Source organism: Melopsittacus undulatus, chromosome 7 (assembly GCF_012275295.1).
Source record: "Melopsittacus undulatus isolate bMelUnd1 chromosome 7, bMelUnd1.mat.Z, whole genome shotgun sequence".
NCBI lineage: Eukaryota > Metazoa > Chordata > Aves > Psittaciformes > Psittaculidae > Melopsittacus > Melopsittacus undulatus.
The window spans coordinates 72,673,228-72,696,521 of NC_047533.1; the positions used below are offsets into that span (position 1 = coordinate 72,673,228).

At 47.4% G+C, this 23,294-nt stretch overlaps 3 protein-coding genes across 3 annotated transcripts; all 3 read right to left on the reverse strand.

Annotated features, from left to right (window-relative positions):
* Positions 1-2,202: 2,202 nt before the first annotated feature.
* LOC101872156 (olfactory receptor 1038-like) lies at positions 2,203-3,180 on the reverse strand. Its single transcript, XM_005140109.2, has one exon. The coding sequence runs from the start codon at positions 3,178-3,180 to the stop codon at positions 2,203-2,205; it is 978 nt and encodes a 325-aa protein (XP_005140166.2).
* Positions 3,181-8,369: 5,189 nt separating this feature from the next.
* Positions 8,370-9,338, reverse strand: LOC117436447 (olfactory receptor 1020-like). The gene has a single exon (XM_034064502.1). It carries the CDS (start codon positions 9,336-9,338, stop codon positions 8,370-8,372), a length of 969 nt encoding a protein of 322 aa, XP_033920393.1.
* Positions 9,339-19,262: 9,924 nt separating this feature from the next.
* Positions 19,263-20,189, reverse strand: LOC117436448 (olfactory receptor 5G3-like). The gene has a single exon (XM_034064503.1). The coding sequence runs from the start codon at positions 20,187-20,189 to the stop codon at positions 19,263-19,265; it is 927 nt and encodes a 308-aa protein (XP_033920394.1).
* Between the last annotated feature and the right edge of the window lie 3,105 nt (positions 20,190-23,294).

Sequence of the window (23,294 nt, forward strand, 5' to 3'; positions counted from 1 at the left end):
ATTTACAGGAAGCTCTCTGATATCAAAGGTCTCTGTCCTGCCAATCTCTTTAGCATTTTATTGTGCCACGTCTGGCTCTTTATTCACTGCAGGAAAAGACACTTTTCTCCCAGATCTAAGACAATGTCTCCTCTCTAGCACCTGCTTCCCAGAGCACATGAAAGAGAGTGTTCACCATCCATATACTTTCCCAATACGAGTTAATTCCCACTCACAGCAGGTAAAGGAAAGATATTTTCCCCATCAGTGTGTTTTGGCTTCTTGGAGACCCAGACAGCTCTCAGTTACCATTGATTCTGTATTAAAGATTGTCTTTCATCTATGGAAGATTGCTATGCTTAAATTGTAAGTGCAATACACCATTTTGTTTTCCTGGTGTACTTTAGCATGGGCTGGGCATAGACATTGGATGTGGGTGCTTATCCCCAGCTGGAATTCCATTTATCTCAGTTTGAGTGAACTGCATTTAAGGTGAATGTAAACCACCACTTAAATTGAATGAGAGGAACCCTTCATGTGCCCAAATTGTCTTCAACACTGCGTAGGCTCAGCACAGTTCATCATCCTCTATTATGAATGATATTGCCTACACTTTCTTCCTTTAGGTGAAATCTGTTGTGCAGCTACAGCCTCAGGACAGATTTCCCCTTGATATTCAAAGGAGCAGCTTTGGGGCTTCATTCCCACCACCTTCTGCTCTTTGAAAGGCACAAACAAATGCAATGAATCTTTTGAAGCCTTTTCTCTGACTCTTTCTCAGCCAGCAAATGTAAAACTGCACTTCCTGTTCCCTCCCACCCCAGCAGCTTTAATAAAGAGCTCACAGGTAAGAGTGAGGAATTTTATTGGAGCTGAGGGACAAGGTCAGGAATCTTGCAAGAAAAATCGGTATTTATCAGTGACAAAAGTTATAAATGAGTAGACCTGATTGGTGTTTCCTGTGAGGAAATGAGGCCTGGGATAACTCAAGGTAATGTCTTCCAGAAGGCTGGTGACTGTGAATTGAAATGAAGTTTGAGGTTCCTTTTCCTCTTGTTTTCCTTCCAAAGGAGATGTGATTTGGGGTGTGTATTTCTCATTCAATACTGTCATTGTCTCTTCTACAGGAACTGTGGAAAAACCTACATCAAATCACCAGGATTATGGGGAAATCCCATTGTTTTAGTGCCCTGTAGACTTCCTCATGTGAAATAAGAATTCCCTCCTCTAAACAAGATAAGTTTTTACTGAGGGACAAAGTAAATAAAGCAAAAGCAAAGAGCACTGGGCCCATGACCATAGCCAGAGGCGCAAGTGATCAGTAGTTGTTACAGGTTTCTATACTTTCACAATTCCATTAGTCACATACATATTCATACTTCCTGCAAACAGGCAGGGAACATTATAACTCATTCCAGGAACTTATTATCATAAGTCTCCTACTCTTGGCATCTGCACACTGCTCTGCAGTTATTGTGGGCAGGGGTCTTGAGGATGAAGTAAGCAGTCCTCATGTGAGTAGGGGTCTTCAAGATGAAGTAAGCAGTCTTCCTCACAGTGTACTTTTCACCTTTGGCACAGTTGGACGCTCCAGTAATCACACAACTGGCTAAACCAGCCAGATCTGTAATTGTTCTGATAACTAGCAAAGATTTAAAACAGTGTGACCTTCCTGCACAATTCATAGCAGGATGGGCAGACAAGGAGCATCCCAAGCGAGCAGATGTTTGGGAGGCTCTGTCTCTAAACTAACTGATAAGTACAAGGATGGTGTGAAATAACTCCTTCATGTTTAGCGGAGTCACTAAATCTTGTTATCTCACCACAGACTTACAACACAGACATTGTTCTTTAAAGCTAAAGATACTTTAGAGGACTTGTGTGAAACAATTAACTCATGTTTAGTGCAGCCACTAAATTCCACAGACTAACAACATAAATTTTGCTTTCTTTCTACAACCAAAGTTAAGCTAAAGAGTACTTTATATTTTCCAGGAACTAGCTTATATAAAGCACACACCCTCCCCCCCCTTTTTCTTTACCTTCACAGATTCTTCTACTATGTGACTCCATTTTGCTCAAGAGTTTTGACCTTTTTTTGTAATTTGTCTAATCTTGTGTCTTTATTGAGCTTTGTTTTTCTTACTGTAAACTTGTACAGTTATATCCACACAACCACACCTAGGATTTGTGAAACCCAATACATTTATGTGTTTATCACACTCACTTGACATGAACTGTTCGTGTCCTGGCTGACACAACTCTTTCATGTTGACAGTAGTTGAAGAACCTCTTCCTGCACTTCAGCAGAGCCTCCTTCACTTCCTTGTTCCTCAGACAGTAGATGAATGGGTTGAGCATGGGGGTGACCACAGTGTAGATGATAGAGGCCACCTTATCCAGGCTCCTGTGGTTAGATGGAGATTGTAGGTACATGAAGAATGTTGTACCATAGAACAAGAGGACAGCCATTAAATGGGAGGCACAGGTGTGGAAGGCTCTGGTCCTGTTGTGTGCTGAGCACATCCTCAGCACAGTGCGAATGATAGAGATGTAGGAGAGCAAAATGACCATGCTCGTACTCACCACATTGATGGTGACAAAGGCAAAGATGACCATCTCACTGCTGTGGGTGTCAGAGCACATGAGCTTTAGAACAGGAACTTCATCACAGAAGAAGTGGTCGATGCGGTTGGGACCACAGAAGGAACCTCCAAACACACACCATGTGTAGATGATGGCACTGAGGAAGGCGAATAGGTAGGATGATGCTACCAGCTGCCAGCAGACACGGCTGGAGATGATGGTCACATAGAGCAGGGGCTGGCAGATGGCAACGTGCCGGTCATAGGCCATCATGGCCAGCAGGTGACACTCACTAACACCAAAGAAAGCAAACATGAGGTACTGCATCATGCAGGCAGTGAAAGAAATGGTTTTGTCCTCTGATAAGAGGTCTGCCAGCATCCTGGGGGAGATGACTGTGGAATAGCAGATGTCAGTGAAGGCAAACTGGGTGAGGAAGAAGTACATGGGGGTGTGGAGGCTGGGAGACACCCTCACCAATGTGATAATGCCAACGTTCCCCACCAGAGTGACAATGTAAATCAATAGAAACAAGACAAAAAGAGGAGTCTGCGCACAGGGGCTGTCTGTGATTCCCAACAGGATGAATTCAATCTGGCTTTGATTTCCTCCCATGACCAGGTGTTACCTACCAATGCAAAAGGAAGGGAAACATGAAAATCATTGCAAATAGAAATTCACTTTTGGACCATATTTAACTACAGTTGGTCACCAATTTAGCTGCCATGTTTTTGTGGAATTAATATTTTTGATTTGTATTTTTTAAACCCAAATTATATGTTTTGTTTTCATAGGAGATATTTAGAATAGAACAGAGAGGGCCTGAAGGAAAAGAAAAGGCATCTTTATGCTTCTCTGCTTAGAAACATAAACTATGAATTTATTCAAGCACCTGATTTTTAATGTTTGACTGAAGAATCAGATCTTTACTCACTTTCAGATTTGAGGCAATTTGTTGTCAGAAGACAGCTTGGAGGAACCTCATAGGAGTGCAAGTAAACCTGGAGCAAGAGAAAGTCACATTCCTAATGAAATCCCAGCTTACACACTACTGACCTCCACACATTTTGGTTTTAATTCTAATGCCAGTCCTAAATTCGCATTTAACAAAGTGCTATTGATCATTCAAAAAGGATAAAATTCACATTACTGAAGTTATGTTTTATATCTCTCTGAGTTCCAGCACACTGAAGCACCCTAAACCCATAGGCATTAAGTTGCTTACTTGAAAACAGAGCTGGTGTTTAAATGTGCTGATATCAAAGGCTGATTTGTTAGTGACCATATTCTGCTGACAGTCTGAAATGCTTCAATTCTTTATAACAAAACAAGATTCATTCTCATTTAACTCTTGGGTAATTCAGTGCATCTTGCTTTAGCTGCCTATGTGAAAGAAAACCAAAGTGCAAAAGCCAATTCCCCCTCTTATTACAAAGAAAACCCACACAGGTAAGGCTGATTTCTGATGCAGCTTTACTAAAGAGGAAAAGAGGACATGCAGAAGCAAGCCCATTGCCTCAGTGCAGGTGAGGCTGTGCTTTGTGTTGGTGTTACCTCCTGTGCCTTCCCTCTGCCACACAGTGATGGGAGCCAAGGGTTTATCCCCAGTGCATCAGAGAACATCCAGGTGCCAGCATCAGCTCTGTTCAGCTCCTGATGTGAAGAGAGGTGAGCTCCTGCCAGACTGCAAGAGCCCAGCTTGTGGTGCTGGGGCTGTAAATACAGTTGCATGTGCTCTGCTGGGAGGAAGCCTCCAGGGCTGCTCATGCTTTAGCAGAGGAAAACAAAGAGAAGGAAAAGCAAAGGGTGTGAAATCACCTCTGAAAGGCATTGTGGTGCTTGGGCATCTGAGAGACATGGCATGGATGAGCCATGCCTGAGCACAGCTGCACAGCAGCAGTGATGAGGGCTCATAGGATGCTTCTGACATACTTGTGGACCATGCAAAGGTTTTGGTCTGAACAGACTGACACAATGAGAATGGGTTGAGAGACATTCCAGATCTTGCACACAGTCCTCAAAAGGGACATGAAGCACAAGTGACTCCATCTCTGGAGCTGCTGTTTTCCCTCTGTGCACACTTGAGAGCCCAGTTTTCCATCCCCACTAGGGTTATCCACATGCAGTACCTGGTGCCTCTGGACTTCCCCTGTATTCAAGGGTGAGAAATGGGCAGTTTGAGGCATTAATGAATTGTCCCAGGCTGTTATCCCCCTGAGCAGCCTCAGCTGGTGCTCCATCCTCACCCTCTGCCCATTTTCCCAACATCTCTATTTAAGCTCAGGCCAAGGTGGTTGGACTATACTTGAGGATTTCTGGTTTAGCAGGAGGTGTGCACACCTATGAAATCCTTTGATGATCCTTAGACCTAGGTTTGCTCATGGACTTTCCTGGCAAATGCTGGACTTAAACCTGACCAGGGGATTGATTTGATCTGTTTTAGCTTGGCTGTGGACCTGTCTTGTAATCCCCAGCTTGCTTGTCTTGGCTGCACTTGGCCCAGGTCTCTGTTCCTGCCCTACTTCTCTTGCTCAGGTACTGTGGGATGGTCCCTGCACAACGTGGTGCTCTCCTTCTGTTCAGTTTAGATAGGTTAGGGAGATAAACCCCTGTGGTACTCTCCAGCCTCCTGCAGGATAGAATCTATCAACCTCTGCACCCAACAACCCAGCCAGTGCTCACTGTTCTGCCAGTCCCTCTCCATCCAGACCATATCCATGCATGGGCAAAATAGGAGAGAGTCTATTCAGTGAGAGAATTAGAGTAATCACTTGAACTTTATGCTCAAGTGTTATTCTCTGGTCATTAGTATCACCTCCATTTCCTCAATGTAATTGTAGAATGTTTTCTGAGTAGGTGCGTGTCCTGGGTTCAGCAGTAGATGTCATTTTCCTCCTTCTTGGTAGCTGGTGCAGTGCTGTGGTTTGACTTTCGGGCTGGGAACGGTTGCTGATAGCAAGTATGTTTTGAGTTACTACTCCAATGTTTGGTTTGTCCAAGGCCTTTTCTGAGCTCATGCTCTGCCAGGGAGGAAGCAGAGACAGGACACCTGACCCAGGCTAGCCAAAGAGGTATTCCATACCACAGCACGTCATGCCCAGGATGTAAACGGGAGAGACCCGGAAGGGCTGGAGCTCTGGGGGGATGGAGGAGGTATTGGTCGGTGCTCGGTCAGGGAGGGTGGGGTGAGTTATGGGTCGGTGGCTGGTGAGGTGTTGTATTCTCTTCACTTGTTATTGGCTTTATCATTATTATTTGTAGTAGCAATGGCAGTAGTGATTTGTGTTGTGCCTTAGCTATTAAACTGTGCTTATCTCAACCCATGGGGGCCACATTCTTTGGATTCTCCTTCCTAATCTCCAGGAGATGGGGGAGCGATAGGGGGAGTGAGTGAACGAGCTGTGTGTGGACTTGGTTTAAACCATGACAGTTCTTTTTGGCACCCAACGTGGGGCACGAGGGGTTGAGATAACAACAGATCTGAGCAGATTTATACTCACTCATCACAATGCTGATTTATTGGCTCTCAGAGTTTTTTCTCTGGATCTCATAGTTTCAGGATTTTGCCAGGTACTTTGTGTATGGATTAGATGTATTTGTGTTAAACAATCATGGGGCTTGGGCTAAAGTTTTTGTTTCACTGTACTTTACAGCAATGACTTGTAATATTGTGGGGCTCCGGCAGCAGGGGGGGATGGACATGGCCGTGGACTTGGACTTGTACCAGGCCGTCCCGCTGCTCTTCACCATCCTTGCCCTTGTCCTCACCTCTGTCTGTGTGAGGCTGCGTGAAGCCAGGAAGGAGCAGCCCCAGGAGCCGGCAGCACCAGCTGAGGCTGCCAGAGAGAGCGGCCCCGGGAACCAAACGGCTGTAGCAGAGCATCCGGGGGAGGCGGCAGAGGAGCAGAGAGGGGCAGTAGCCAAGCAGGGGGAGCAGGCGCTGGAAGAGCCAAGTCCCGCGGCCGTTCCAGACCCTGCGACGGCCGAGAGTGTCCCCACGGAAGTCACCCGCCGAGCCCCAGCAGGATGCAGGAGACCACACAGCACTTCCCAGCAAGGCAGAGGAGGAAGATCCGGACTCGGGAGAAGAGAAGCTGGTGGTGGGAGAGCTGGCAAGCAGGGCAGCTACATCAGCCCCAGTGACAAGTGCAGCAGGAGCAGCTGAGAGTTCTGATGGTTATGAATGGTTTTTGGGTGCCCTTGGGACCTGCCTGCTGATTGTGTTAGGGATCAGCATGGTGACACACACACAGAGTGTGTTCTACACACAACCATTTTGTCTGATCCCAAAAGTTAAGCAGAGTCAGGTTTGGGTCTTGTCTAGGGTTAGACAAGGATATCGGAGCACCAGGAGACTGTCCCCAAGGCTGGACAGTCATGAGTGGCAGGGCATGTGGGACAGTATGGGTATCTGGTCCACTGGGCCCCTCCAGTGCTTTGGAAGCATTGGAAGTGGAAGGCAGCTGTATGGAGTCCCCAGCAGCAAGCTGTAGAGCTGCTGAAGGGGACGGTGAATGATTTTGAGCCTGGTGGGCCCAGATATTTCAGGCCATCAGTCCAGAGATGCAACATAGAGATTGACTCATGATCGAGGGGTGGACTTAAGAGTGATGGTGTATTGGAAATGTGAGATCTGGGCATGATGTGAATGGTATGGAATAAGGGGTGGATAATGTCATGGGTTCAGCCGTGGCAGTCATTTTTCTCCTTCTTGTGGCTGGTGCAGTTCTGTGGTTTGAGTTCTGGGCTGGGAACAGTTGCTTGATAGCGAGCATGTTTTGAGGGTGTTTTTGTTCAAGGCCTTTTCTGAGCACATGCTGTGCTGGGGAGGAGGGGAGGCCAGGAGGAAGGAGAGACAGGACACCTGACCCAGGCTAGCCAATGAGGTATTCCATACCATAGCACGTGATGCCCAGGATGCAACTGGGGGAGAAAGCTGGAAGGGTGGAGCTCTGAAGGGAAATGGAAGAGGTATTGGTTGGTGCTCGTCTGGGCAGGGTTGGGGTGAGTTATGGGTCGGTGGCTGGGGGGTGTTGTATTCTTTTCGGATGTTATTGGCTTTATCATTATTATTTGTAGTAGTAATGGCAGTAGTGATTTGTGTTGTGCCTTAGCAATTAAACTGTTCTTATCTCAACCCACGGGGCCTACATTCTTTGGATTCTCCTTCCTAACTCTCCGGGAGTTGGGGGAGCAAGGGGGGGAATGAGTGAGAGTACTGTGAGGATTTGGTTTAAACCACGACATATTCAAAGTCCCAGCTTAGACCTTGATTCCCATTAGCTTCTGCTCTTTGAAAGGCACAAACAAATGCAGTGAATCTTTTGAAACCTTTTCTCTTACTCTTTCTCAGCAAGCAAATGTAAAACTGCACTTCCTGTTCCCTCCCACCCCAGCAGCTTTAATAAAGAGCTCACAGGTAAGAGTGAGGAATTTTATTGGAGCTGTGGGACAAGGTCAAGGATCTTGCAAGAGAAACACATGTTTATGAATGACAAAAGTTGTAACTCAATGAAGCTCATTGGAGCTTCCTGTGTGGAAATGCTGCCTGGGATAATTGAGGGTAATTTCTTCCTCCAGGCTGGGGACTGTGAAGAGAAGTGAAGTTTGAAGCTCAGTCACCTCTTGTTTTCTTCCAAGAATGGTGTGATATTGAGGGTCTGTTTCTCATTCAATACTGTCATTGACTTTTTGTGTAAGACCTGCAGAAGAACTTCGATAAAGTCATGAGTATCACTGGAAAACCTCAGTATTTCAGTGCCCCATAGGCTTTCACACTGGATGTGAACTGACAGCCGGTAGCATCATCCTATGTATGTTCTGGATGAAAGAACTCGTCTCAGTTGCCTATGGTTGAACAGTCTCCTCCCACACTTGACCAGAGCCCCCTTCACCTCTTTGTTCCTCAGGCTGTAGATGAATGGGTTGAGCATGGGGGTGACCACTGTGTAGAAGATGGAAACCACTTTATCCAGACTCCTGTGACTAGATGGAGGCTGTAGGTACATGAAGAATGCTGGCCCAAAGTACATGGATACAGCCATCAAATGGGATGCGCAGGTGTGGAAGGCTCTGGCCCTGCTCTGTGCTGAGCACATCCTCAGCACAGTGCGAATGATAGAGACGTAGGAGAGCAAAATGACCACAATTGTACCCACCTCGTTGATAGTGAGAAAGGCAAAGATGACCATCTCACTGCTGTGGGTGTCAGAGCACACGAGCTTTAGAACAGGAACTTCATCACAGAAGAAGTGGTCAATGTGGTTGGGACCACAGAAGGAACCTCCAAACACGCTCCATGTGTAGGCGATGGCACTGAGGAAGGCGAATAGATAGGATGATGCTACCAGCTGCCAGCAGACACGGCTGGAGATGATGGTCACATAGAGCAGGGGCTGGCAGATGGCAACGTGCCGGTCGTAGGCCATCATGGCCAGCAGGTGACACTCAACAACACCAAAGAAAGCAAAGGTGAAGAACTGCATCCTGCAGGCAGTGAAAGAAATGGTTTTGTCCTCTGATAAGAGGTCTGCCAGCATCCTGGGGGAGATGACTGTGGAATAGCAGATGTCAATGAAGGCAAAATGGGTGAGGAAGAAGTACATGGGGGTGTGGAGGCTGGGAGACACCCGAACCAATGTGATAATGCCAACGTTCCCCACCAGAGTGACAATGTAAATCAATAGAAACAGGACAAAAAGAGGAGTTTGTGCACATGGTCTGTCTGTAATTCCCAACAGGATGAATTCAATCTGTGTGTGATTTCCGGCCATGACCAGGTGTTCCCTGCTGAGGCAAAAGGAAGAGAAACAACAAACTGATCAAAAATGGATATTCAGATCTGGACCATATCTATCTGCAATCAATGACCACTGTACCTGTTACATTTTCTATTATTCCAATATACTTTCTAACCATATAGACATACATATATATATATTCTGTTTTTCAGATGAGGTATTCAGAACAGAACAGGGAGTTTGTTGAAGCAGTGAACGGCATTTTAATTTTTCTATGCTGGGACAATTAAAGCTATGGATTTAGTCAAGCACGTGTGTTTGAACAAAGAATCAGATCTTTAATCACTTGCAATGTGAAGGAAATTTGTGTCAGAAGACACCTCAGAGGATCTTCATAGGATTGCACACAAATGTGGAGCAAGTGAATATCTCATTCCCAGTGAAAGCCCAGCTTACACATGCATTACCCACACACATTTCCTTTGGCTTATGATTATCATTCCAGTCACCAAATCACATTTAACAAACTGTTTGAGATCATTTACAACAAATAACATTGACATTGTTAAATTAACGAATTATACCTTACTCTGACACGATAAAACATCCTAAACCAATGGGCATTCAGTATCTTGCTTTAAAAAGGAGTTGATGTTATAACAGGTTTATTCTAAAGGCTGATTTATTAGTGACTGTATTCTGCTGACAATTTGAAATGTTGCATTTCTGTATAACAGAATAAAATTAATTCTCATTTAAGTATCAAATAAATCAGTGCATCTTGCTTTAGCTGCCTATGTAATAAAAAAACAACCTATATAAGACATTGCTCCCCCTTCTTATGAAGAAAACCCACATTGGTAAGGCTGTTCTCTGGCACAGCTTTACTGAAGAGGACACAAGGACATGCAGAAACAAGCCCATTGCCTCTGTGCAGGTGAGGCTGTGCTTTGTGTTGGTGTTACCTCTTGCGCCTTCCTTCTGCCACAGAGTGATGGGAGCCAAGGGTTTATCCCCAGTGCAGCAGAGAACATCCAGGTGCCAGCATCAGCTCTGTTCAGCTCCTGATGTGAAGAGAGGTGAGCTCCTGCCAGACTGCAAGAGCCCAGCTTGTGGTGCTGGGGCTGTAAATACAGTTGCATGTGCTCTGCTGGGAGGAAGCCTCCAGGGCTGCTCATGCTTTAGCAGAGGAAAACAAAGAGAAGGAAAAGCAAAGGGTGTGAAATCACCTCTGAAAGGCATTGTGGTGCTTGGGCATCTGAGAGACATGGCATGGATGAGCCATGCCTGAGCACAGCTGCACAGCAGCAGTGATGAGGGCTCATAGGATGCTTCTGACATACTTGTGGACCATGCAAAGGTTTTGGTCTGAACAGACTGACACAATGAGAATGGGTTGAGAGACATTCCAGATCTTGCACACAGTCCTCAAAAGGGACATGAAGCACAAGTGACTCCATCTCTGGAGCTGCTGATGTCCCTCTGTGAAGGGAAAGCCCAGTTTTCCATCCCCACTGGGGTTATCCACATGTAGTGCCTGGATGTCCTGCAGCTGAGCTGGTGCCTCAGGACTTCCCCTGTATTCAAGACTGGAAAAAAAGGCATTTTGAGGCAGAGAGGAATTATCCCAGCTTTAACTAATAGGCCTTCATCCCCCTGAGCAGCCTCAGCTGGGGCTCCATCCCCACCCTCTTCCTATTTTCCCCCATCTCTATTTAAGCTCAGAACAGGCAGATTGAGCTTTACTAGAGCAGTTGTGGTTTCCAGTTTAGCAGCAGTTCAGCACACCTATGGAATCTTTTGGGGGTGACCAAGGATTTCTCACACACCTTCCTAGCAGTTTTTTCACCTGATCCTGCACAAGGGATTGACTCGACCTGACTTGGCTTGGTCTTGAATCTGCCTCCTCATCACCAGCTCTGCTGATGCTCTGGAGCCTTGGTTGAACTTGGCCCAGGTCTGTGTTCCTGCTTGTTTATTGCCTGTTGGTTTTTTTCCTCCTCCTTTTTGGTCTGTTCAGATGTACACTTGACATGGCTCTGGAAGGGATTGGAACCCAAATGATGCCAAGATTGTGGCAGTGTGCACTGCTGGGGGATCAGGCTGATCCGTGTGACATGCACTTTCCTGTCATGTTTGGCTGTAGGTGGAGGTTCCCCATAACCCCCATGAAGGCTTTAACCTGCAAGGGAGGAGACTGAGCTGAGCTCTTAGGCAGAAGCTGTTCCCTGGGAGGGTGCTGAGGCGCTGGCACAGGGTGCCCAGAGAAGCTGTGGCTGCCCCATCCCTGGCAGTGCTCAAGGCCAAGTTGGACACAGGGGCTTGGAGCAGCTGCTCCAGTGGAAGGGGTCCCTGCCCGGGGCAGGGGTTGGAGCTGGGGGAGCTTCAAGGCCCTTTCCAACCCACAGCTCTCTGGGATTCTGATTTATGGGTTTTGAACCCAAAAGGAGAAATTTGCATTTCCCGTATCATGAGAAAGGGTGAAAGTGAGAAGGGGAAGGTTGGGTTGAGCAAGGACAGACCCATGGGCAGGACTGCATTCAGCTGGCTTTAGACACCTGTAGTGTCAGCATGTGTGTGTAAAGCTGAGACCACAGAGAAAAGGATGCTTCTGTGTATGAGAAGATGTGGGTATTTGATGTGGGATGGGGGATGTTTTGCACTGTTTACACAAGTAGTGGTATTGAGAATGGCTGCTTTCAGTGGTGGTAGATACAAGGTGTGTATGTTGGAGATGTCTGCTCTTTATATATCTATAACTTAGTTATATAAGGATTACCCGAAGTGAAGGAGATGAATGAGGATGAGGAGATGGCCATTGAGTTTGTGAGCCATTAGCAATGGGAAACAGCAGTTCCCTTCATCCCCCTGCCTGAGGTGGGTGTAGACAACTTCAGCTGGATCTTCTAAACACCTTTAAAGGTGTTAAAGCTTTAGCAAAACCCTGTCTGCTGTCAGCTGCTTTTCTCTACATGCAATATGTCCCACTCCTGGTTTCATTTCCTCCTTTTGCACACACCAAAGAGCCACCCTGAGGATATTTAAATTTGGAGAATATGAAGCAAAATGGCTTTTCAGAGGCCAATTTTGGGTCCAAAATGGGCAGATGAAATCACACAGACTTCAAAAAGGGAAAATGCTGAGTCCTGCCCATGGGGAACAGTTGCTCCAAGCACCAAGACAGGCTGGGGGCACCTTAGCAGAGAGGGACAAGGTGGTTGTGGTGTCCTCTGTGTTGAAAGGAGTCATCAATGTGTCCTTGCAGCAAAGGCAGCCACCAGCACCCTGAGAAGAGCATTGGTGGTGGGTCAAGGGACTTTCTGCAGTGAACATTTGACCAGAGGCCGGACACAAACATACCTGTAGAGTCAGAAAATCACTTCGATTTGACCTCTTATCTATTTAATGCATCACTAATTCATGTGGCAAATGAAGGCATGATATTATTGTATTTACTTGTCCTTAAAGAAGAGCAATCCTCCCAACAGGAAAGAAATCATCCCAAACAAGCCTACTTGTTATAAATTATTTGGATGTTCATGGGAAAATGCTGATGTTTTACAGCACCAATTCCTTCCATAACAGCCCAGCCAGAGGTTCCGCATTTAAGACTTAAGGTAATGTTTTCCATGCATTAACTATAGACTATTATTTTATCAAGGTATTATTTTTCAATATATTATTTATGACCTTCAGCCATCATTGTTTTATCTGCAGGTAGTTGGGTGCATTCACAGAGGAAACCCCAAATCCTGCCTTAACCTCATGCCCTGTGTGTTCCTGTGAGCTGGGAGAAGTGATCCAACCGCTTCCCATGTTTCTTTGTCTCCTGCTGCCAAGAGAGTGGCTGGAGGGAAACCACCTGAGTGTGACCATGTTTGTCCTCTTGGGCTTCTCCAACCTGTAGAAGCTGCTCTTTGTGACTGTTTTACTCGTCTCCATCCCCATGGTGGTGGGAACCTCATCCAGAGCAGCTCTCAGCTTCATGTGCCCATCTGCTCATTTCCTCCTAGGAAATGTACTTATTTCCTCCATAGGATGTAGCTGGTGTCTTGCTTTCCTGGGTGGGCCTGCTCCATGGAAAGCTACCACCATGCAGACCTAGGAGCAGGGTGGAATTTCATCCCCTGTGATAAGCAGTCATGCAACTTGGTCTGGGAACAGCCTTTGCAGACACTGTCTGAGCAGTGTTGGCTTTTGCTTGGATGTCATCTGGTGCTGATGACACAGATGCTCCATGCTTCTGGCCATATGTTGTATCCAGATGTGCCCAACTTGTTTCATGGCTCAAAGACTGTTGGTGTTGTCCAGAATTCCCCCATCATCTCCTATTCTCCTTTTGTCTGTCCATCCAGGCAAAGTTGATTTTCCATCCCAGCTGCAGCTTATTCATGATTTCTCATTCCATGGTCTGAGGGTTGAGTCACACTGGTCAAGGGGTTATTTTATCTAATTGTAAGTTTCCACATTGGAATTAGTCAGCAAAGGTTCCCCTTATGGAGACAAGGATGCATCTGGGGCTTGGATTCAGTTTGGATCTATTTTAAACCTCCATATCAGCGGTTTCTTCTGGAAAAATTGTTTGGTTCTCTGCACTTGCAGTGAAGGGTGATGGGCAGACACAGCTCCAATGTGGTTGTGTTGAGAGCAGTCACAGGCCATAGCCTGAAGAGTCAGTTTAAGCCTAATGGGAAACATCAGCTCACTGTGCTGATGTGTTGGGGTCCTTCAGAAACCCCACTCCAAAGTGAGGAGGTGAAAGCAGCTTTCACGCAACCATGGAATGGTTTGGGTTGGAAAGGAGCTTAAAGTTCACCCAGTTCCATCCCCTGCCACAGTCAGGGGCACATTCCACTAGAGCAGCTTGCTCCAAGCCTCATCCAACCTGGCATCCATCACTTCTATTGATCAATAATTTCTAATGCAGCAGAGCCTCAATGCTCAGCATCCATAAAACACTTCTTGGACAGAGCAGGAAAGCAAAATGGATGTGTGCAGTGTCCTGGCTGTGTGTTTGCTTTTATCAAGGCTGCTAATAGCAGATATTAACTTAATGAAGAAGGGTTTATATTCTGCATAGGTGGATAGGAAATTCTTCCTTAGAAAATACTGGTGTTGGTTTGCTCCTTTGAGAGCAATAAGAGAGAAACTTTTCTCCATAAACCTGTCTGTGCCTAAAGGGGCTGCAGGAAAGCTGGAGAGGGACTTGGGACAAGGGCCTGTAGGGACAGAACAAGGGGAATGGCTTGAACCTGCCCAAGAGAGGGGAGACTGAGCTGAGCTCTGAGGCAGAAGCTGTTCCCTGGGAGGGTGCTGAGGCGCTGGCACAGGGTGCCCAGAGAAGCTGTGGCTGCCCCATCCCTGGCAGTGCTCAAGGCCAGGTTGGACACAGGGGCTTGGAGCAGCTGCTCCATGGGAAGGGGTTGGGCTTGGAGCTGGAGGAGCTTTAAGCTCCCTTCCAACCCAAACCAGGCTGGGATTCTATGATCCAGGCCCATGAAATTGTCCTTAAGACACAAAGATGCCAACACACTGACCCTCCAACTCACTGCCTTTGGACATGGACCAGCTCTGTCAAGCAAGGCAGCTGTAGAAGTGAACTTTGTTCACAAAGAAGAAAGTTTCTTTCTTGTTCTCCCCAGCTAATTAATCTCTGGTGTCTTGTTATGAAGAATGAGGTAAGTCACATGCAAGTGTTGTGAGAAGCTTTTGTGGTGATGAGGAAAGTTCCTTGGTAAAGCCCAGAAGGTCTTGTTAAAGCTGATGACTCCTGGAAGGTGGTTGGTCCCCAAGGAGCACTTCTTGCTTTGGGCCAGGGAGCAGCATCACTTGTGATGGAAATAGCTGTGACTGCTTGTCTTGTGAAAGCCTGGATGTGGGGCCTGCTGGAGGCTTTCTGTGCCCATACAAGCTTGGTCATACTCTCTCTTTAAAGAGACATCCTTGTCTTCATGACATGTGCAGATAATGTGGTTCTTGCTAATGGGGTGCTTTGTCCCTTCCTGCTTTTGACCCCCTAATAAAGGGAGTTGGGAAGCTCATTGGATTTCTCCTCACGTTTGGGCCTCTTCAATGACACCTCATACTTTAGACTTCTTGCCATTCTTTTCCTTGGGATGTATTTTCTTGTGTCTGTTAAGCTGTGAGGCAAGTTCAAGTCCACTACATCCATCCTCCATGCCTGACTGGCTTTCAAAAACAGGTTTTTTCTACCATTATCAATGTGGTTTGTAGAATAAGCATGGGAATGGGGTCACCTGACTCATCATCTACAATTCCTTCTTTAGTTGTGAGATAGTCACAGATAGAGGGTGGTGATGTAGGCTAAGGTGAACACCATGAACAAGAGAAGCTGCAGCTTTCGGTCTGTTGTGAGCGCCGGGAGGATGAAGCTGGTGATTGAACTGTGGTTCCTCTCTTCCATGGTGAAGGAACTGAACTGGAGACATGGATCAGTGGCTGCTTCATCGCTGCAGTGTGTGGGGTCTTGATCATGGGCTAAGGGAAGGGCTTCCATGGTGCTGGCATTGCTCTCTGTACCATAGCACAGCTGCACACAGGATAGAGAAAAGTAGAGTAAATTTAGCATTGAGAGAATCTGCACTCTTATAGTTTGGTTGAGCTCTTGTATCAGGGAATGATGAAATGGTTTGGAAAGGACCCTAAAGCTCATCCAGTTCCAGCCACCTGTCCAGGGCAGGGACACCTTCTATTAGAGCAGGTTGCTCCAAACCCCATCCAACCTGGCCTTGAACACTTCCTTGCATTCCCTGACTTCTGTGAATATGAGATCTCAATCTCAGTGTCACATTAAATTGCTCATACATTAAGACTCTTTAATTTGAATTTCATATGCAGAAACTGGAGATAGAGGCTGAAGACAAATGCATGTGGAGTCCCCATCTGCTACAGCCCAACACAGTCTGGTTGGATTCATTGTCATCAGTCTTAGCAGTAAAAACATTGTCTCATTGAGCTTTGTCTTTTGCATGAGCAAACACTGAAGGGTTGGATGTGCACTGAAAAGCCTTAATTACAATGTGTGTATGTTAGGACCTCTGGTTTTAGGCACATTACTGAAAGCAGCAGTTATTCAGTGCTAGTGTGTGTTTGCACAGCTGAGTACAGGCACAGAAGCTGTAATTCCTCTCACCTGACATTGCCAGCCTAAGAATGAGTTACTTCAGCTCTTCCATAGGCAATGGAAGTGATAGACCCTTCCATAGGAAGACCAGAAGATGAGCTGTGTCCTGCTGCTTCCTTGCAGCTTCCCCTCTGCTCCAGTCAGGTTTGGAGGACCCTCTCTCAATTGCCTCTCCTGCTGGATGCTCCTCAATGGGCTTGATGATTTTCTTACCTGGCCTCATGTGTTGATTCTAGTGTTTGTCATCAGGTACCACAAGGGATGGGCAGAGAGATGAGGAGACAGAGAAAAGAAAGATGAATCCCCTTGAAGATTTACCTTCTTGGCTAATGTGATTCTGTGTCCCTTGCTGACCCTTTTTACCCAGGAATACTCACTCATGGTCTTGTCCAGCAGGATCCCACATGTCCCATGGAGCCGTGAGCTAGAGCATATCCCCACCATGAGGGTCCAAGGTGGGGTCACAAGTGTAGAGAGCACAAGAACAAAAGCAGGCTGAAGATGTCTGTGTGACAACCCCACAGCAGCTCATCTGCCAGGGCAGAGCACGCAGGTGCATCCTCTCCTGTCCCAGCATTGCCTGTGCTGTGTGGTTGGGGATATTGCTCTATTGCTTCATCCTGTATTTCCCTAAGGATCAGGTCCTTGAAGCAGATACTCAGTGTGGCCATTGCACCCAATGAAGTGTTCTGCACCATTGCCCTCAGTTACTCCCTGCACCCTAAGGACTATTTCAGGGCTTTCATAGCTCTCCATGTTATGTGCTCACTGTTACCATCTCTGTAGGTGCAATCTCAAGAACATCCATGTTCTTTACATCGAGTTGATTACATCTTTTTACCAGCCTGAATGTGGGAGGAAACAAGACCTTTTCCTAGGAGTCTTCCCAGAGCATCCTTCAGCTCTGTGCTCCTCCAGATGTGGATCTGGGCTCTCAATGTGGGGATTATCAGGGTGAAGTCAACAGGCACCAGGTTGGACAGAGCCCTGGGTGACTTCATCTAGTGTGAGGCATCCCTGCCCATGGCAGGGGGTTGGGCTTTCAGGTCTTTTCCAACCCAAACCATTCCATGATTCTATGACATCCCTTTGTCCTGGTGCAGGGAATAACTTGAGCTCTGCAGTCAACAGTGAGAAGTGGGAATTCCTAGGTAGTACTGAATTAAGCTATTTAGGATGGTTGTTTTGGAGTAAGGTGAATTGCTTCTTAGAGGAGCTGGCAACAATAGGGTGAGAATGGTCAGATGAAGAACAGCATTCAGCTAACTCATGCTCAGATGTAGCTGGTGTGCTCAGTATAGGCACTGATCTGTTAAAGACAAACCCAAGCAGAGCAACCCCAAATGTCCTTTCCAATTGGATTTTGGCATTTCTTCCTGGAGTGCTGCAGACTGAGAGGCACCGGGAGAAATCCCATCCCAATGCATTGGATCAGCCACAGTGACTGACATCAGCCTGTGCATCACATGCTAAAACCACTGAATGATTCATTTTGTCCCCTTTAGACAACTCAGTTCTCATCAAGTCAGTGTTGAAACGATACTGATTTGAGTGGAATGAAATGAAGCTTCAAGGGCAGGTCATGAGAGTTCTCTTAGGCATTGACATTTGCCTGGGGGTCTTCTCTCATTCTCAGGACAAATGTTAGGGAGTTATGGACCCAAACCTTGTCTCTTTAGGGAAAGAAACCACACAGACCCAACAGACTTTTATGTTTTGGGTTAGGTTTTGCTTTCTGTATGTCTTTACATAAAGATTCATAGGAGGATTTTGGCATCATGGCACACTCAAGCACAGATTGTGTTTTTATATAGCTCCTGAGTGACTAAGGTTTAATGAATGGTATATGGAATATGATTTAAACCAATAACCCAGACACAATCAGGCAGACTTCATGATACTTCAAGCTGATGATGCTTTTCCTACCTTAGATACCTGCCAGAAAATGTTGCTCTTGTCTTTTTAGACATAAACTGTGCTGCAAAGCTGAGCACATCATTGTGTGTGTGTGAGTTGTGAATATGGGATGTGGTTGATATGTATTAAGACGCTGCAAGGGCTGGAGCAGCTCTGTTCCAGAGCCAGGCTGAGAGAGCTGGGCTGGGGCAGCCTGGACAAGAGAAGGCTCCTGAAGAGGAGACCTGAGAGCAGCTCCAGTGCCTAAAGGGGCTGCAGGAAAGCTGGAGAGGGGCTTGGGACAAGGGATGTAGGGACAGAACAAGGGGAATGGCTTGAACCTGCCCAAGAGAGGGGAGACTGAGCTGAGCTCTGAGGCAGAAGCTGTTCCCTGGGAGGGTGCTGAGGCGCTGGCACAGGGTGCCCAGAGAAGCTGTGGCTGCCCCATCCCTGGCAGTGCTCAAGGCCAGGTTGGACACAGGGGCTTGGAGCAGCTGCTCCAGTGGAAGGGGTTGGAGCTGGAGGAGCTTCAAGTTCCTTTCTAACACAAAGCATTCCATGATTCTGTGTCTCTAGGATAGCCCTAGGACTCAGCCATGGCTCCAGGATTCACCATAGTCCTGGCAGAGGCTGCAGCTCTAGGGGTTGAGATAATGCACACATTGGCATGTGTTGGTGGTTTTTCCTGTATGTATTGTTTTTCCACCACAAATCAACTCTCTGTACAGAGAATTGTTAAAGCTTTTGCAAGGTTCTTATTTGTATATGCAGGTGGTGATATCAAAGCAGCCAGTGCATCATGGAAGTTAAGGTGCTTAAGACTCCCCCAGCAAATGTTGTCCATCTGAGAAACTTCAACAGTTGAGCATCTCCCCACATCTCCATTCTGTCTGGTCCTAAACTTAAAACATTCAATATCACTTTATTTTCAAGAGTCTCCTCAAAGCCTCCTTCACCTCCTTGTTCCTCAGGCTGTAGATCAAGGGGTTCAGCATGGGAGTCACTATGGTGTAGATCACCACAGCCCATTTATCTGCTCCTCTTGAGCTGTCTGAGCTGGGGAATAAATACATAAAAAAGCATGCCCCATAGAAGATGCTGACAGTGGTGAGGTGGGAGGTGCAGGTGGAGAAGGCTTTGCGCTTGCCCTCGGCTGAATTGATGCTCAGGATGGTGGGGATGATGGCCACATAGGAGAGCAGGACAACCAGGCTGCTGGACACACCAAAGAGAGATGCTGCAGTGGTCAGGATGATGTGGCTGAGGGTGCTGTCGGACGTGGAGAGGGAAATGAGAGGGGAAATGTCACAGAAGAAGAGGTTGATGGTGCTGGAGTTGCAGAAGGACAGGGTGGACATGCTGATGGTCTGTCCCACACCATTGGTCAGCCCCATGAGGTAGGAGCCAGTCACCAGCTGGAAACAGCACTTTGGGGACATGACAAGGGGGTAGAGCAGGGGATGGCAAATGGCCACATAACGGTCATAGGCCATTGAAGCCAGCAGGAAGAATTCAGTTATCCCGAAAAGATCAAAGAGGAAGACCTGAGCCACACACCCAGCATAAGCAATGCTCTTCTTCTCCAACATCAAGTCAACCAACATCTTGGGGGTGATGATGGTGGAAGAACAGAGGTCTACAAAGGCCAGGTTGCCCAGGAAATAATACATGGGGGAGTGGAGGTGGGGGCTGGCCCTGATCAAGATGATGATGCCCAGGTTGCCCACGATGGTGACAAGGTAGGTGAGCAGGAAGAGCAGGAACAAGTTGCCCTGAGTCACCGGCTCCTCTGTGAACCCCACCAGGCTGAACTGGGTCACTTGGGTGCAGTTGCTTTGTGCCATGGGCTGGATGGTGCTTTGTGTGTGAGCTGCTGGCTGGAGGTTTCTTGTCCAGCAGGCAGGGATGTGCCAGGTGCAAAAGCCTCTGTGTGCTGGGAGCTGCTCAGAGACAGTCCTGCAGGATGTAAAGGGAGAGTTGAGGCACAGATCAATGAGGAACAGGTTGGGGAAAGTCCTGTCCCAGCACAGGGAGAACAAAGGGGTGCTCAAGCACTTCAACACCATGGCACAAGGTGGTGCCTGCTCCTCTGGCTCACCTGAAGATGCTGAGCAATGAGCCCTGTGGAAAGCAGTGGGGAGGTTGCACACCCGAGCAGCTTTACCTTAGTGCTGCACTTCATTGCCTGCGTTAGTGCTGAGCCTGGGGCTTGCAGACCATGCGGCTGCACCTGGAACACAGAGAAACGTGGTGCTTTCACAGTGCAGAGTTGATCCTTCATGCTTTTGAGGGCATTTCCCAACTACCCGCTCCTTCCCTCTCTGCTTGGGCTTCTTCCTAACTGGAAAGAATTCCTGACCTATGGTCAGTGCAGATTGGCTGGGATTGGAGCAACCTGCTCTAGTGAAAGGTGACCCTGCCCATACCAAGGGGCTCGAGCTGCATCAGCTTTAAGGTCCCTTCAATCAAATCCATACTATGATCCTTTTCATGCTTACACTGAGGTTTAGATTTGGTTCCCCTCCCTCCTGACAGATTTTGTTTGCTCTAAAACCTTTTCCTGTGTCTTTTGCCTGTTCCTGAAGTCTTCAATAGAAACAGGCACCCCCAGAGCTCAGCAATCTCTACTGTTCTTTTTGTTTCCTTTTGTAGGGACAAGAGTCATCTTTTGGAGCTGCCTCATCTCAGCAATGGGGAGCACCCTGAATGTCCTGTACAGGAAAGCTTCTGGTCCTCATCCAGGAACCCTTTGTGGTCAGTGAGGAGATGAAGCCTCCTGAGGGTGTTCTCCATGAGGCTGATCTCCAAACCTGCCTTCTCAGCAGCTGCATGGGGAGGACACAGCACAAGCAGCTCCCTGGGAAGCCCAGAGCATCATCAAGAAGCCCAGGAGCCTGCAGGAGGGCAGGAGATGAAGACAGGAGCTGCTGCTTGTTGCCAAGAGAGAAGCACAGGAGAATGATGGGCTGAAAGATGCTGCCCCTCACTTACATCTCAGCTCTGTCTCTGCTGCCCTCCTGATGCTCTCACAGATGGATGTGAAGATGAAGGTGGCTGGAGCTGTGCAGGGAGCCTGGCAATGAACCAGCATCAGCAAACCCCCTTCCTATTTGATGGGATGTGGGGATGTGGGGACTGTGAATGTCTTTGGGCCCCAGGAGGTGACAAAGCCCACAGCAGGTCATTATCTCTTCTCTGTGCTGATTAGTGTGGGGATGAAGTGTACCCAGAGGAGATGACCTCAGCTTGAGCAAGCAACAGGGCTTTGGGCTCCCTTAGAGCAAACCACACAACAACCCCACCTTTCACATCCACTTTTGGAGCATTTCTGAGGCAGTTACAGCTGCACAAGGGCCATGGTTGGCATTATCATGGCAGGGAGCTGAGGGGAACCTTGCTGATGGGAGCTGGTACCAGGGTCCATCAACAATGTCAGGCATCACAGACAGGAGTGAGTTTACAGGAAGATGGTAACAAGGGGCAATGGTGAGAATAGAAATGGTTGCAGGAACTCTTTTTGCATGGCTGAAATTCTCTTTAAGTAGCATTGGAAAAGCCAGTTTAAAAAGTTATGGGAATAATCAGTGGTGAATTAGGTAGACAGTCACTTGCCACCACTGCCTGCACTCAGTGTGGAAGAAGGGGAAAGACGTCCCCAAATCCACATATTTACAGCAAATTGTTCCTGGGGTTTATTAGTGCACCTGGAGATGAAGAGAATGATGCTTCCTGTGGATTTTGGTTGTTGTCAGGCAAAGGGTGTGAAATCAACTCTGAAAGGCATTGTGGTGCTTGCGCATCTGAGAGACATGGAGTGGATGAGCCATGCCTGAGCACAGCTGCACAGCCGCAATGATGAGCACCTCATAGGATGCTTCTGACATACTTGTGGACTATGCAAGGAATTTAGTCTGACCTTGGCAACAGAATGAGAATGGGTTTTAGGGACATTTCAGATCTTGTAGAGGGCCCCAAACGGGACATGAAGCACAAGTGACTCCATCTCTGGAGCTGCTGTTTTCCCTCTGTGCACACTTGACAGCCCAGTTTTCCATCCCCAGTGGGATTATCCACATGTAGCGCCTGGATGTCCAACAGCTGAGCTGGTGACTCTGGGCTTCCACTGTACTCAAGGGTGAGAAATGGGCATTTTGAGGCAATGATGAGTTGTCCCAGGCTGAACTAATAGGCCTTTATCCCCCTGAGCAGCCTCAGCTGGTGCTCCATCCCCAGCCTCTGCCCAATTGCCCCCATCTCTATTTAAGCTCCCTCCAGGGAGGTTGGGTTTTATTAGAGGCATTGTGGTTTCCAGTTTAGAACGAGTTGTGTCCACTTATGAAATAGTTTGATGGTGACCTTGGTTTGCTACTGGATTTCCCTAACTGCTGCTGGACCTGATGCTGACCAGGGGATTTACTTCATCTGGGTCTTGTTTTGGTCTTGGACCTGCCTCATCATCACCAGATTTCCTGATGCTCTGGAGTCTTGGCTGAACGTGGCCCATGTCTCTGTTCCTGCCATATTTCTGTAGTTCAGGTACTGTGGGATGGTCCCTGCTCACTGTGGTGTCCCCTTTGGCTCTGTTTAAAGAGATGAATGATGCAAACCCCTGTGGTGGCCCCCAGGCTCCTGCAGAGCAGAGCCATCATCCTCTGCACCCAACAGTGCTCACTGCTCTGACTGTCCCTCTCTATTTGGAACATGTCCCTGCATGGGCAAAATAGGAGCTAGTGTTCTCAGTGAGGGAGTTCAGTGAGTTGAACGTTATATACAAGTGTCATTCTCTGGTCCATAGTGCTTTCTTCTCTCCCAAGTATAATACTAGACTTTGATTGAGATGAAATCTGGTATATATTTGGTGTGTGCATTTTGTGTCTCCAGCAGGAGTTTCTGCATTGTGTAGACCCTTTCCTCTGCAATGCCTGAAGCAGAATCATGCAGTGATGCTC

Excerpts from the sequence above, each read along its gene's own strand:
- LOC101872156 (XM_005140109.2), bottom strand. The coding sequence starts at position 3,180 with ATGGGAGGAAATCAAAGCCAGATTGAATTCATCCTGTTGGGAATCACA.
- LOC117436447 (XM_034064502.1), bottom strand. The coding sequence starts at position 9,338 with ATGGCCGGAAATCACACACAGATTGAATTCATCCTGTTGGGAATTACA.
- LOC117436448 (XM_034064503.1), bottom strand. The coding sequence starts at position 20,189 with ATGGCACAAAGCAACTGCACCCAAGTGACCCAGTTCAGCCTGGTGGGG.